This window comes from Cucurbita pepo, chromosome LG10 (genome assembly GCF_002806865.2).
Source record: "Cucurbita pepo subsp. pepo cultivar mu-cu-16 chromosome LG10, ASM280686v2, whole genome shotgun sequence".
Classification (NCBI taxonomy): Eukaryota; Viridiplantae; Streptophyta; class Magnoliopsida; order Cucurbitales; family Cucurbitaceae; genus Cucurbita; species Cucurbita pepo.
In genome coordinates this window covers 2,665,278-2,678,500 of record NC_036647.1, presented here as the reverse complement: position 1 = coordinate 2,678,500, position 13,223 = coordinate 2,665,278, and the positions used below count along the sequence as shown (strand labels likewise).

The 13,223-nt window shown below is 37.9% G+C and overlaps 3 protein-coding genes and 1 pseudogene across 3 annotated transcripts in view; all 4 read left to right on the top strand.

The window, feature by feature from the left end:
- Nucleotides 1-348: 348 nt before the first annotated feature.
- On the top strand, nucleotides 349-2,328 carry LOC111803665 (cytochrome P450 81E8-like). Its single transcript, XM_023688173.1, has 2 exons — nucleotides 349-1,527; nucleotides 1,596-2,328. Exons 1-2 carry the CDS (start codon nucleotides 640-642, stop codon nucleotides 2,202-2,204), a joined length of 1,497 nt encoding a protein of 498 aa, XP_023543941.1. The 5' UTR covers nucleotides 349-639; the 3' UTR covers nucleotides 2,205-2,328.
- A 1,508-nt stretch (nucleotides 2,329-3,836) lies between these two features.
- Nucleotides 3,837-6,035, top strand: LOC111803141 (cytochrome P450 81E8-like). Its single transcript, XM_023687425.1, has 2 exons — nucleotides 3,837-4,760; nucleotides 5,171-6,035. The coding sequence occupies exons 1-2, from the start codon at nucleotides 3,888-3,890 to the stop codon at nucleotides 5,780-5,782; spliced, it is 1,485 nt and encodes a 494-aa protein (XP_023543193.1). The 5' UTR covers nucleotides 3,837-3,887; the 3' UTR covers nucleotides 5,783-6,035.
- A 1,365-nt stretch (nucleotides 6,036-7,400) lies between these two features.
- On the top strand, nucleotides 7,401-9,542 carry LOC111804347 (annotated as a pseudogene).
- A 3,229-nt stretch (nucleotides 9,543-12,771) lies between these two features.
- Nucleotides 12,772-13,223, top strand: part of LOC111804230 (protein MRG1-like) — a 12,103-nt gene continuing 11,651 nt past the window's right edge. The window contains exon 1 of the mRNA XM_023688962.1: nucleotides 12,772-13,055. Within this exon, the coding sequence (XP_023544730.1) occupies nucleotides 12,918-13,055 (138 nt within the window). The 5' untranslated portion in view covers nucleotides 12,772-12,917. The remainder of the gene's footprint in view (nucleotides 13,056-13,223) is intronic.

The following is a 13,223-nucleotide window of genomic DNA, read 5'->3' as shown; positions in this document are numbered from 1 at the left end:
GACATTACGGTGCGGCGTCTTAGAGCCTTGTTTTGATGACCCACCAATGCTATACGGACATCTGGCGGTTCTCCTCATTTACTTTGTCCATCTGTCATTGACAGCTGGCGGATCCCGTGACTGCAAACTTAGCTTTTGTAATTGTTTTTCCTAAAATTACAATCCCCTTCCCCATCCCTATTTTTAACCTTTTCTTTTCTTTCTTTTTTTTTTTTTTTTTTTTTTTTTTTTTTTTTTTTTTTTTTTTTTTTTTTTTTTTTTTTTTTTTTTTTNTTTATTCCGTTAATTTATAACAAAATTAGGGTATGCTAAATTTATGGATAAAAAAGGAGGTCTAGAAGCTACAAAAATATGAAGGTCAAATATATGGTTGAGATTATTGAAATTTAATTTTGAACTGTGCCAATAAGAACGTGGACGATACTCAAATGGACTTTTCTGCTCTTGCTGGCTGCGCTGACTCGTGAAGAAAAATAAAATATTTCAAAATTCATTCACGGAACTCGTATTCATCTCTGCAATTATACTCTTCAAAATTTCCAGACGTGGAGGATACTCAACGGCTCTCCGTCTCTACTATAAACACACAACAAATTGAATCCCAAACCATTTCAGTAACAGAGCTTTAACTCAAACGCCATGGATTTACACACTTTCCTCTACTCTTTCTTCTCCACTCTGTTTCTTCTTTTTGCTTTCAACCTCATCACTCGATCTCTTCGACTTCGCAAAAACTTACCGCCGAGTCCGCCATCTCTTCCGGTTATTGGCCATCTTCATCTCTTGAAAAAGCCACTCCATCGAAATTTCCAGAATCTCTCCGCTAAATATGGTCCTGTTATGTCTCTCCGCCTCGGATCTAACCTCGCTGTCGTTGTATCTTCGTCGTCAGCGGTGGAGGAGTGTTTCACTAAAAACGATGTCGTTCTTGCCAACCGTCCTCGTTTGCTAATTGGAAAATACCTCGGCTACAACTACACTACCATGATTGGGGCTTCATACGGTGATCACTGGCGGAACCTCCGCCGAATTGGCGCCATCGAGATCTTCTCTTCATCTCGAATCAACAAATTCGCCGATATCCGGAGGGATGAAGTGAAACGATTGGTGCGGAAACTGTCGCGCAATTCGATCCATCAATATTCGAAAGTTGAAATGCAATCGGCGTTGTCGGAGATGACGTTCAACATCTCGATGAGAATGGCGGCCGTGAAGAGGTATTACGGCGAGGACGTGACGGACAAGGAAGAGGCGAGGAGGTTCAGGGAGTTGATTAAGGAGATTGTGGCGGCAGGAGGAGTATCAAATCCAGGGGATTTTTTCCCCATTCTGAACTGGATCTCGAAGGGATTCGAGAGGAAATTGATTGAATTGGGGAAGAAAGTGGATGCGTTCTTGCAGGGGCTCATCGATGACCACCGCAGGAAGAAGGAAGAAAGCAGGAACACGATGATCGATCACTTGCTCTCCCTGCAGGAATCGCAACCGGCTGTCTATGACGATCAAATAATCAAAGGATTTATACTGGTAAATAATTTTTTTTAAAATACTTCAAATAGCTCTAAATTGTATTATTAGTAACAATTGATTTGTAGGTGTTACTGACTGCGGGGACCGACACATCGGCCGTGACAGTTGAATGGGCCTTGTGTCATCTATTGAACAATCCTGAAGTGTTAAAGAAGGCAAGAGACGAAATAGACACTCAAATTGGACAAGAACGCCTAGTTGAAGAACCGGACGTGTCCAAACTACCATATCTTCAAGGAATCATCTCTGAGACTCTGCGGCTGACTCCCGCAGCTCCGATGTTGTTGCCCCATTATGCAGCCAACGACTGCACAATACATGGATACGACGTGCCACGTGACACGATGCTACTAGTCAATGCATGGGCCATACATAGGGATCCAAACGAATGGGAGGATCCCTTAAGTTTCAAACCCGAGCGATACGAAAAGTCAGAAGTCGAGGTACACAAGCTGTTGTCCTTCGGAGTAGGAAGGCGAGCTTGTCCTGGGTCTGCCATGGCGCATAGGATAATGGGTCTAACTTTGGGGGCTCTGATTCAGTGCTTCGAGTGGGAGAGAATTGGAGCAGAAGACTTGGACATGAACGAGAGGGTAGGTGCCACAATGACCAAGATGGTCCCGTTGGAGGCCATGTGCAGAGCTCGTCCCACCGTGGATAACCTTCTTGACTGAGGATTATTTATTACAAATTTATAAAAATGTGTGCTTTGTCTTTTACTTCCTTAGTTCCTTTGTTCTTGCCATTGTTTGGCTATATATATATTGCAGCATAATGATAATATTAATTTTCTTGGCATTGACGTTGCACAAGAAAATAAGTCAAGCGACGTGAAAGAAGAGCATGTGAGGCAATAACATGTATTTAAACTCAAACAAAACTATCAATTTTGAAAGGGCAAAAATGCTTGGAACGTGATCAAAGTGGAATCAAAGTTGAAGTTATTAAATACTGAAATGATATTATTTTTATAGAGCCTAAACATTAGTATCACACGATGAAAGATAATATTTGTGTTATTTTGTCCATATGAAAGATAATATTGATCCTATTAAAAATAATGAAAATTTAATAATTATATAATATCAATCACATATCACAATTCCTAAGGTTCTTAAATACTAATAGATATTTGAAACTTGTGCAAACGTATCATCCACTCATTAATTTTTTATATTAAAAAAAAGAGAGAAATACCTAACCTACCGCATTTATTATACGTTGAAGAAATCGGGTATGTATAGTTTTTTTTTTTTTTTTTTTTTTTTTTTTTTTTTTTTTTTTTTTTTTTTTTNTTATATCGAATTAAATATACAAATATTTCGTTTTAATGTTGGAAATAAAAGAAAATTTAGATCCAAAAAGAGAAAACTCCAACGCAGAGAGCGATGGGGGCAGCCGACACGCCGCGGACAATGTGGGAACCGACTGCGAGCGGCACTAACGGATGGAGGCGTAAAGCGACGTCGTTGCATTCGTCATGTAATTCCCACTTTCCGTTACGCATTCCATGACGCTCGCAAATTTCCGCAACGTCAATTCCACTACAACTTTTCTTCTTCTTTTGTTTTTTTTTTTCTTTATCTCTATTGTTTTATTATTTTGAACCACTATCAATTTATACTTTAAAATATATTGATAAAAATCTCATCAACCTAGATCTAAATATTCACATATAATATCATAGTTAATTAGTTAATTTTCAAAATAATAAAATAAAATCTGTACAAATGGGATTTGGAACTAATTAGTTTGAAATAAAGGGTATTTTTCAGGTTTTTGTTTTCCTTTATGGATAATTAACTAATCAAAATAATTTTTTTTTTTTTTTACTAAATAGGGAAAAAAAACAAGAGAATGCAAAGGGATGAGCTTCAAATGATTTGTAAACATCGAAAAAGATGGGCGTGGGAGGTGGGGGTAGCATATGACTTTTCAGATAACAAGTCTGATTCAATGACTTAATGGTATTTTTCTCATGAATTAAAAAGTAGAAAATATTAAAAGAATAAATATATGATCAAAAAATGGAAATTTAAAAATCTTGCAATATTAAGTTTGGCTCACTCCAATTTCCATCCCCTCAAACTTGGGTGCCACGTGGCCCAATAATATTGTGACAGCACACAATAATGTATTTTATCATTTTTGCCTTATCTTTTTCTCACTCTCATATATTTTAATTTATTTAAAAAAAGAAAGGGCGAAAGGATGCACTGTAAATTGGGCCACGTGTCGGGTTGCAAAATCAGGTGAAGCCTAAATAAATGCCTCAATATATATATACCCCAACCCTGGACCTTGGTTCTCACTTCCAAAATCAGAATAAAAATACATTATATCGAACAAAACAAGTAATGGAAGATCGCTCTCTGCTTTACCTTTTGCTCTCCCTTATCTTTCTCCTCTTTGCTCTCAGTCCCCGCCGACGCAGAAACTTACCGCCCGGTCCGCCGTCTCTTCCCATCATCGGTCACCTCCATTATCTCAAAGTCCCCGTCCACCGAACTTTACAGAAGCTCTCTGCAAAATATGGACCCGTAATCTCTCTCTGGTTCGGATCTCGTCTCGTGGTGGTCGTCTCATCATCGGCGGTGGTGGAGGAGTGCTTCACTAAGAACGACGTCGTTCTTGCCAACCGTCCTAGGTTGCTAGTCGGCAAACATGTCGGCTACAACTACACTACGATGGTGGCGTCACCGTACGGCGATCACTGGCGGAACCTCCGCCGAATCGGCGCGATCGAGATCTTTTCGGCTTCTCGCCTGAACAAATTCGCCGGGATTCGGAGGGACGAAGTGGAACGGTTACTGAGAAAGCTATCGAAGAATTCGCTCCATGGATTCTCGAAGGTACAGATGCAATCGACGATTTCGGAACTGACGTTCAACATCTCGATGAGAATGGCGGCCGGAAAGAGATATTTCGGAGATGACGTGGCGGACGAGGACGAGGCGAGGCAGTTCAGAGAGTTGATTAAACAGATTGTATCGTTGGGAGGAGTTTCGAATCCAGGAGATTTCATTCCGATGCTGAATTGGATTCCGAATGTCTTCGAGAGGAAGGTTTCGAGACTTGCGAAGAGGACGGACGCGTTCTTGCAGGGACTGATCGACGAGCATCGGAGCAACAAGGAAGAAGAAAGGAACACGATGATCGACCACTTGCTGTCTCTGCAACAATCGGAGCCTGAATTATATGGAGATCAAATCATCAAAGGAATTATTCTGGTACTTTCCGTTATTTCTCACTTTCTTTTCATTTATCTCAACATTTCGATTCGGTTGGTTATCCCCCCACAATTTGGCAATTTTCTTTCTGTGTTGGATAATCCCCGGAGAAAGATAAAAATAATGTCAGAACACCGCAATAAAGTGTGGCCCTGGTTGATCGAACGTCTCGCGTGTAACGATAACATTTACCAGAAATATATATATTATATATAATTTATATTTTGGTGATAATTAGGGGCATATAGACTATTGAATACCTATAGTAGTATGAGGCGGCTTCATTTCAGTGAATCATTTTTCATAGTTAGTTGTAACTTGAAAGCGACTCGTCTCTGTTGAGTATTTTATCTTCTTATCTGTCCTTCTACATATTGGGTGTGAAACTGAATAGCAGCTTAAATTTGTAGGTGTTGCTGTTAGCAGGGACGGATACATCAGCTGTAACGATGGAATGGGCCCTATCTCACTTGCTCAACAATCCGGAGATACTGAAGAAGGCTAGAGAGGAGTTGGACGCTCAAATTGGACAAGAACGACTAGTTGAAGAATCAGATGTGCCCAAGTTACCGTATCTTCAAGGAATCATCTCCGAGACTCTTAGGCTGACCCCAGCTGCTCCGTTGTTAGTGCCGCATCTCACCTCCGACGATTGCACAATAAGCAACTACAAAGTACCACGTGACACAATTGTGTTGGTTAATGCGTGGGCCATCCATAGAGATCCCAGTCAGTGGGAAGATCCCACGCGATTCAATCCCGAAAGACACCGAAAGTCAGAAGGTGATCACGCGCACAAGTTCCTTCCATTCGGAATCGGACGACGATCTTGCCCTGGGTCGGGCATGGCGCAACGAGTGGTGGGGTTGGCTCTGGCGGCGTTGATTCAATGTTACGAGTGGGAGAGGATTGGCGAAGAGAAAGTGGATATGGCGGAGGGAAGAGGTATCACCATGCCCAAGGTTGTTCCACTGGAAGCTATGTGCAAACCTCGTCCTATCATCCACAACCTTTTTAATTGAAAATTATTGGATTGATAGGTATTGTGTACATTTAATAACCAATATGCATCTGTAATCTCTCCTCTTGTAGTGTACGAGATTTGAGCTGCATATACAATGAAGCACCAGATTTACCTTAAAAAAAAAAATGAAGTTGTTTTAGTTTCGGTATTATATTTCAAGTAGGATAAAAAGATGTTTGTATCTTTGTCTAGTAGCTTGTTTAATTTATTGTATCTATTAATATGTTTTATAATCTATTTGTCTTTTTGTATCTTGTCTATAACTTATTATATTATTTCAAGAATATTTTATCTATAAATTTTTTAGATGTTAATCGAGTGGCCAACCTCATTGTCAATGTTGGGTCAATTAATTGGCCCCAAAAAGGTATATAGGACCAATCGCAGCTCATTGGGCTTATTCGGCTTGATTAACCAATGAAATAAATACTCTATATTAAACAATAGCTAAGTTTGAAATTTTATATAATTATCAAATTATACCTCAAACTTAAATCGATTTTGCAAGCTAATCTATATTTTACTAGTGGCGAATTCTTTTCACGTGTTCTTTAGTTCTTTGATTCTTTTGTATGGATAGGAGTGTTAAAAGATATTCTAACTATCCTTTTCCTATTTGTTTTATTTAGGCTTATTATGAATTTTAGATTCATATGTAAGACTCGCTCTTAGTCATATACGACCATCTATAAGATCCTTTTGAGGTATGAATTAACACTTAGCCCAATAGTAAAAAATACTCATGTCCCTAACTCAGCATTCAACGAAACTTCAAGAATACTCCGGTCCCTTCTACACGTCCACAAAGTTTAGAAGTTTGATGGTTATGGCGAGAGAGACGTCGAATGTTAGAAGACAAGTACATGAAATGCTAGGAATCACGAACCTCCACAATTATAGGATATTATCAGTTCTGAACATAAATCCTATATTTTACTTTTGTTTTCTCCAAAGAAAAATTCGTACAATAATAACAAACCTATGATCTTCTCATTTGTTAGCTAACGTCAGATTCCTCTCCAACCCATCACCGATAACAAGAACAGTAGATTGCGGTGGGTTGACTAGCTTTTGTATGGATGCGTGACCATTTATGAAGAAGACATAAAGTACTTGAGGATATTGCACACGTGCAATAGAACGCGGCAAGAAAATACTGTGAATTTTTTTTGGTTTGTTTTTTTCATCTCAATTTCTATTGTCCTTTTCCCATTTCATTTATTTATTTTTCTATTATTTTATTTTCTTTAATTTTCTTTTAAATTATAAATTCATTTTCTTTTCTACAATTTATTTCCTGTTATATTTTCCTTTCATTTTCTAATTCCCTAACCATCTACCATTTGATTCATTTTTTTAATTTTAAATTCAGGCATTGCAGTGTATATTTGCAAAAGAAAATGAAATTGATATTCTCAAAGAATTCGTAGAAAAAAAAATGAAAGCTAAAAAGGAAAGAAATAAGGAAAAATAATGATCTTTAAAAACGTTGAAGAAGGAAAAACAAAAGAGTACGCCATAGAATTGAAGCAGGTGGGTGGGTTATAAAACGTGGAGCCCACTTCTCCGTATATATAGCTGACCTTGGCCCACTCTCCCTCCAGACGAGCACAGCTATGGAGGTTCACGCTCTGCTTTGCCTTTTCCTCTTTCTTATCCCTCTCCTCTTTCTTTTCAACCTCCGCCGTCGCAGAAACTTACCGCCTACTCCGCCGTCTCTTCCCATCATCGGTCACCTCCATTATCTCAAAGTCCCTGTCCACCGAACTTTCCAGAACCTCTCTGCAAAATACGGACCAGTCTTCTCTCTCTGGTTAGGCTCTCGCCTCGTGGTGGTCGTCTCATCGTCGGAGGCCGTTGAGGAGTGCTTCACTAAGAACGACGCTGTTCTGGCCAACCGTCCTAAATTTCTAGTCGGCAAACTCGTCGCCTACAACTGTACTACGGTGGTCGGGTCGCCGTATGGCGACCACTGGCGTAACCTCCGCCGAATCGGCGCAATGGAGATATTTTCAGCGTCTCGTCTCAACCAATTCGCTGGGATCCGGATGGAGGAACTGCAACGGTTACTAAGAAAGCTATCGAGGAATTCGGTCCATGGATTCTCGAAGGTAGACATGCAATCTCTGATTTCGGAACTTACGTTCAACATCTCGATGAGAATCGCGGCTGGAAAGAGGTACTTCGGTTCCGATGTGACGGACGAGGAGGAGGCGAGGCAGTTCAGAGAAATGATTAAACAGGCTGCGTCCGTGGCAGGCGTATCGTATCCAGGAGATTTTATTCCGATTTTGAATTGGATTTCGAAGGCGTTCGAGCGGAAGCTTTTGAAACTTGGAAAGAGGATGGACACGTTCTTGCAGGGACTGATCGACCAGCATCGCAGCAACAAGAAGAAGGACGGGACACCATGATCGATAACTTGCTGTCCCTACAAGAGTCAGACCCTACCTACTATAATGATCAAATAATCAAAGTAATGGTTCAGGTTGTTAGACGAATACCACTCTCGAGAATATCCAGAATAGTATGATATTGTCACCTTTGAGTATAAGCTCTCATGGCTTTGCTTTGGGCTTCCCCAAAAGGCCTCATGACAATGGAGGTAGTATTCCTCACTTATAAACCCGTGATCATTCCCTAAATTAGCGGATGTGGGACTTCCATCATCCAACACAGGTCACGGTTCAAGCCCACTGTTAATCGACTGTCGTTTTTAGACTTTTCCTTTCATAATTCTGTTCAAAATTTTTAAAACGCGTCTGTATAAAATTTGCCGGTGTTACTATTAGCCGGAACGGAAACATCAGCTGTGACGATGGAATGGGCTCTAGCTCACTTGCTCAACAATCCCGATATACTAAATAAGGCTAGAGAGGAGGTGGACACTCAAATAGGACAAGAGCAACTAGTGGATGAATCAGACGCGTCTAAGTTACCATATGTTCAAGCAGTGATCTTAGAGACTCTTCGACTAAACCCAGCTTCCCCATTGCTAGTGCCGCATCTTACCTCCGACGATTGCACCATAAGCAATTACAAAATACCTCGAGACACAATTGTGTTGTTTAATGCATGGGCCCTCCATAGAGATTGTTGAGATATGATTCAAAGTATTCAAAATGAAGATATGATTTGAAGTAGTTGGGATATGATTCAAATATTCAAACTACCAAGATTTTAGGAGATTTTAGGAGATTGTTAGTAGATTTGAATTTATCTAGATTTGTATGATTTACTATTTCTGGTCCAGTGTATTAGGTATAAATACTGAATTGTGTAACCCTCTAGGCATCAAGTCAGTAGACATTAATAAAGCACTGCAGCTTCTATCTATTTTATCTATTCCTATCTCTTTTACTATCCCTCTTTCCAACAGAGATCCTAATCAATGGGAAGACCCCACGCGGTTCAATCCAGACAGACACCTGGAGTCTGAAGGCGATATGTTGTACAAGTTGGTTCCATTTGGAGTTGGACGACGATCGTGTCCTGGGTCAGTTATGGCGCAATGAACAATGGGGTTGACGCTGGCTGCGTTGATTCAGTGCTACGAGTGGGAGAGGGTTGGCGAAGAGATAGTGGATATGAGGGAGGGGAGAGGCGTCACCATGCCCAAGGCGGTGCCTCTTGAAGCTATGTGCAAAAGCCCGTCCTATCATCCACAAACTGTTCGATTGAAAATCGTGCCATCATTAATGGAGCTTAACCGTTTTAGTACTTGTAAGTTGCATGTACAAGGAAGTACCTGTATCTGACAATCCATCAAATAAATATCTTATATTAAGAAAAAAAAAAAAAAAAAAAAAATCAGTTTTGAAGGATATATTGTAATATTAAAAAAATATAATTTATATTGTTCAAAATTAATTCGACGTATTCTTTCACATAAAGTTCAGCCACCCAATAAAATAAAGAATTAGTAATCTACTTTTATTTAATTTGTCCTAATTTTTAAATATTTAAAATCTAAAATATTTCGATTGTATTTATTCAACCTCTGCTATTGGGTCATAACTTATTTAATAAATATACATATCTAAGTCCTTAAAAATTAAAATAAATGTAATCTAAATTTTGTGTAATTTAAATATTTTAAAACTAAAAAGGCAGATGAGAATAATGTATTAAAAAATAGTTTTGAAGATTATTTAATTATTTTTAAATCTGTAGTTTCAAATAATTTTGGTGGAATTTGAGACCTCGATCATGATAATAACATGCAAACATGACGTAGAACATGTCGTAAAAATATTGGTGTCGCATAATTTATAATAGGCAGAGAAATTACAGTATGAACTAAATAATTATTATTACGTGGAGCAATGTTTAGAAATTGAAAATTGAATTTTTACACTTTTGAAAAAAGAAAATTGGCAATATGAAATGGGGAAAGAATATGTTCGGTTTAATGGCCAGCACCCTTCCTGCTCGGTCCCGAAGCCAACGTAAACGCTACGCCGCCGTCTCCGCTCGAGTGGCTACCGGGATCTTCTGGCGACGATGCTGCTATTTCCGAGTCGGAAATAGCAGAGCCGTTATTGGTACGTTGGTGCTCTATCGTTGAACCGGATCGGAGCGGTCTGCAATCCACGAGAGGAAGAAACCGTGTGGCGGCCATTAGCACCATGATTAGAAGTAAAGAGGAGTTCTTCATCTTGGGCATCGCCGGAGAGTTTAGATTCGGCGAGAGCATAAAGAACGGAGCAGGAGAAAGAAGAAAAAGGATTGGTTTGGCATCTCTCTACTTGCATTGAAACTGTGGTTGGGTTCTTTATATAAGGGCGATGGGTGGCCATGGACGGTGAAAGAAGCTTTCCGATGTGGGTCCCCTTTGTGGAGATAGTGTTTGACTCCAAAGCCACTTTTCCTAAATTTTAGCACGGGAATTTTTTTCATTTATATATAATAGATTAATTTTTACAATTTTGAATTTTTGTTGAAATCCATTATATTAAATATAAAAAATTGGGACCTTATTTAAATAAATTAATTTTAGTTAGTTAAAACTCCTCCTGTTGCATAAAAAAGGTTTTTTTTTTTTTTTAATTTTTTTTTTTAATTTAAGATGGTCAACTTTCATACAAATAAATGAAAGTTAATACTCAATTTTGGATTTTACATATTTTTAATATTATGTATGTAAAACAAAATTTAAGCACTACAGTTCAAATATGTACTTAAATTTACAATTAAACATTAATAGATAAAATCTAAATAGTATTTTTTTTAATAGTTTTATTTTGAAATAAAATCCCTTTTTTTTATATATATATAATAATATGTATAGCCCCTCTTTCTCAGGTATTGCATCTCTAATATTTAATTCTATATTTTATTTTTCTTAAAAAAAAAAAAAAAAAAAAAAAAACATATTCTTGATAATCCTTGATCTTCGAAAGTCTCGTTACGCTCCAAACAACCATAAATTCTATCTATACGTATAAATCGTAATTGAGTATTCATTTATTGTTTTGTATCTATAATGTCTACAATATTCTAATTTATATTATTGTAGCTTCGAATATTCTATATTATCGTAGCTTTTCAATATGGGACTTAACCTTTTGTTTTTCTTAGAGTTTTATTCCCGATCAAAAAATATCCTATAGCTAAGAAAAATAATTAAAAAAATATTAATATAAGACCAAACTTAAATTGATTTATAATATTAAAAAAACTAAATATAAACATACCTTAAATTTCATTTTTAATAAATATAAAAACATATTTAAAATGGTTTACTTAAAAAAAAAAAAAACAAATATTAAGTAAAAGTTTAAGGTGATGATTAAAATAAATTTAATTAAATGAATATTTGAAACTCAATCAGCTCCATTGGAAATAAGAAGAAAAAGAAATAGTATTTGAATGGTAGGAAGGAGAAAGGAGGAGGGGTGGTCCAACTTCCCACGTGTTACTTTTGAACTCCCTCCCCTCTCTTCGTCCATATTGGAATCAATTTTAGTTTAAATTCCATCCTTTTCCCTCAATTTACTTCATATTCGTTAATTCATGGATGCCATTGCAACTATTTCTCATTAAATCACTAAATTCTCCATAATTTATTAGAATAAATTCCCCCTTTTTTTATTATTATTTTTTTTAATTTTTGGCGTGTGATTCACAGTAAAAGATTCCATCTTCTTTATTCACGATTTAATCTTGTTTGCGGGGAGAATCCTCCTACAGAACTGGACACCCCTTGTTCTTCTTTCTGCTAATATCCAACCAAAAAAAAAAAATAATAATAATAAAAAGTTTAAGCCTTTGGTACAATTAAATCATCTTTTCAAGTACGGCTAGCAATGGCCGAAGCCAGACCACTCAACCTCATGGACTCTGCCTCGGCGGCCATCGCTGAAGATCGGAGCCATTGAGCAGTCGGTGGCGTTCGAGGCACTAAGGACTCTGGCCCCACTCCTGACGTCACTTCCTCCCACCACTGAGGATGGACGGTCCAGATCAACCCAAGGTCGCGCGCAGCCCAACTGTAAATTAAATAAAATTTTCAAACACCAGAAAGTTAATTCTTCTAAATTCTGTAGTTTATTTATTTTGTTCTTTTGTTGATTATGGATCATTCCACACATGCTACACTTGTCACAAAACCAAGGCCCAAACAATCAAAGGTTTTATGTCGTTTATTAATTTAAAAAAAATCTTAAATGATTATTTTCCTATCCATATATTGAAAATATAAAATATATTTTGTGGTTAAAAAGTTATTAAATGATTGCATTCTTCGCCTATGAGCCGTGTATCTTATTTTAATAGATAATATATAGTTTTTTTAAAATTTAAAATGTACAAAAATAACGACCAACCTATAGAAAGTATCCATAGGTATGGAACCTGATGGACGAATTAATGGAATTAAAAAGTCAACAAGATGTAGTAGCGGTTTCTGTTTCTAAAAAACAAACAAAATTAATTATCCAATATTAAGGAAAGGGGGAAACGAAAAGGACAAGGAAAAAAGAAAAAAGAAAAAAGAAAAAAGAAAAAGAAAAAACAGAGGCGATGGGAGTTCCCGCTCTATTCCGCACTCGTCAGAGCGCCACGCGACCTCACGAGGAAGTGGTCGAGCCTGGTATCTAGCTGCTTCTCTGGCTATCTCTGAGTGTTCAAGAATGGTAAACTCCTCCAAGGACGACACAGCCACCAACGGCGACATGTCCATCGGCGATTCTCCGCCCTCAAATTCCAGCCTCTACTCCGAAGGCGAGAAGGTACTTGCATATCATGGCCCGCGCATCTATGAAGCCAAGGTACTTTTCCTTCTACGCCATTTTTTTTATTTTTTATTATGGTATTCGACTTTCAATTCCTCTTTCTTGTTCCTTAAAACTTCCCTTAAGCATCGAGCTGTCAGCTCGTTTTTCGGTTGGCGCAGCTGATTTTTGGAGGAAAATTAAGGGGGGGGGGGGGGGGGGGGG

Bases quoted from the DNA above. Each gene is read 5' to 3' on its own strand.
- LOC111803665 (XM_023688173.1), top strand. From the start codon at position 640: ATGGATTTACACACTTTCCTCTACTCTTTCTTCTCCACTCTGTTTCTT. The intron at 1,528-1,595 runs GTAAATAATTTT...ATTGATTTGTAG, and splicing joins TAATCAAAGGATTTATACTG to GTGTTACTGACTGCGGGGAC.
- LOC111803141 (XM_023687425.1), top strand. From the start codon at position 3,888: ATGGAAGATCGCTCTCTGCTTTACCTTTTGCTCTCCCTTATCTTTCTC. The intron at 4,761-5,170 runs GTACTTTCCGTT...TTAAATTTGTAG, and splicing joins TCATCAAAGGAATTATTCTG to GTGTTGCTGTTAGCAGGGAC.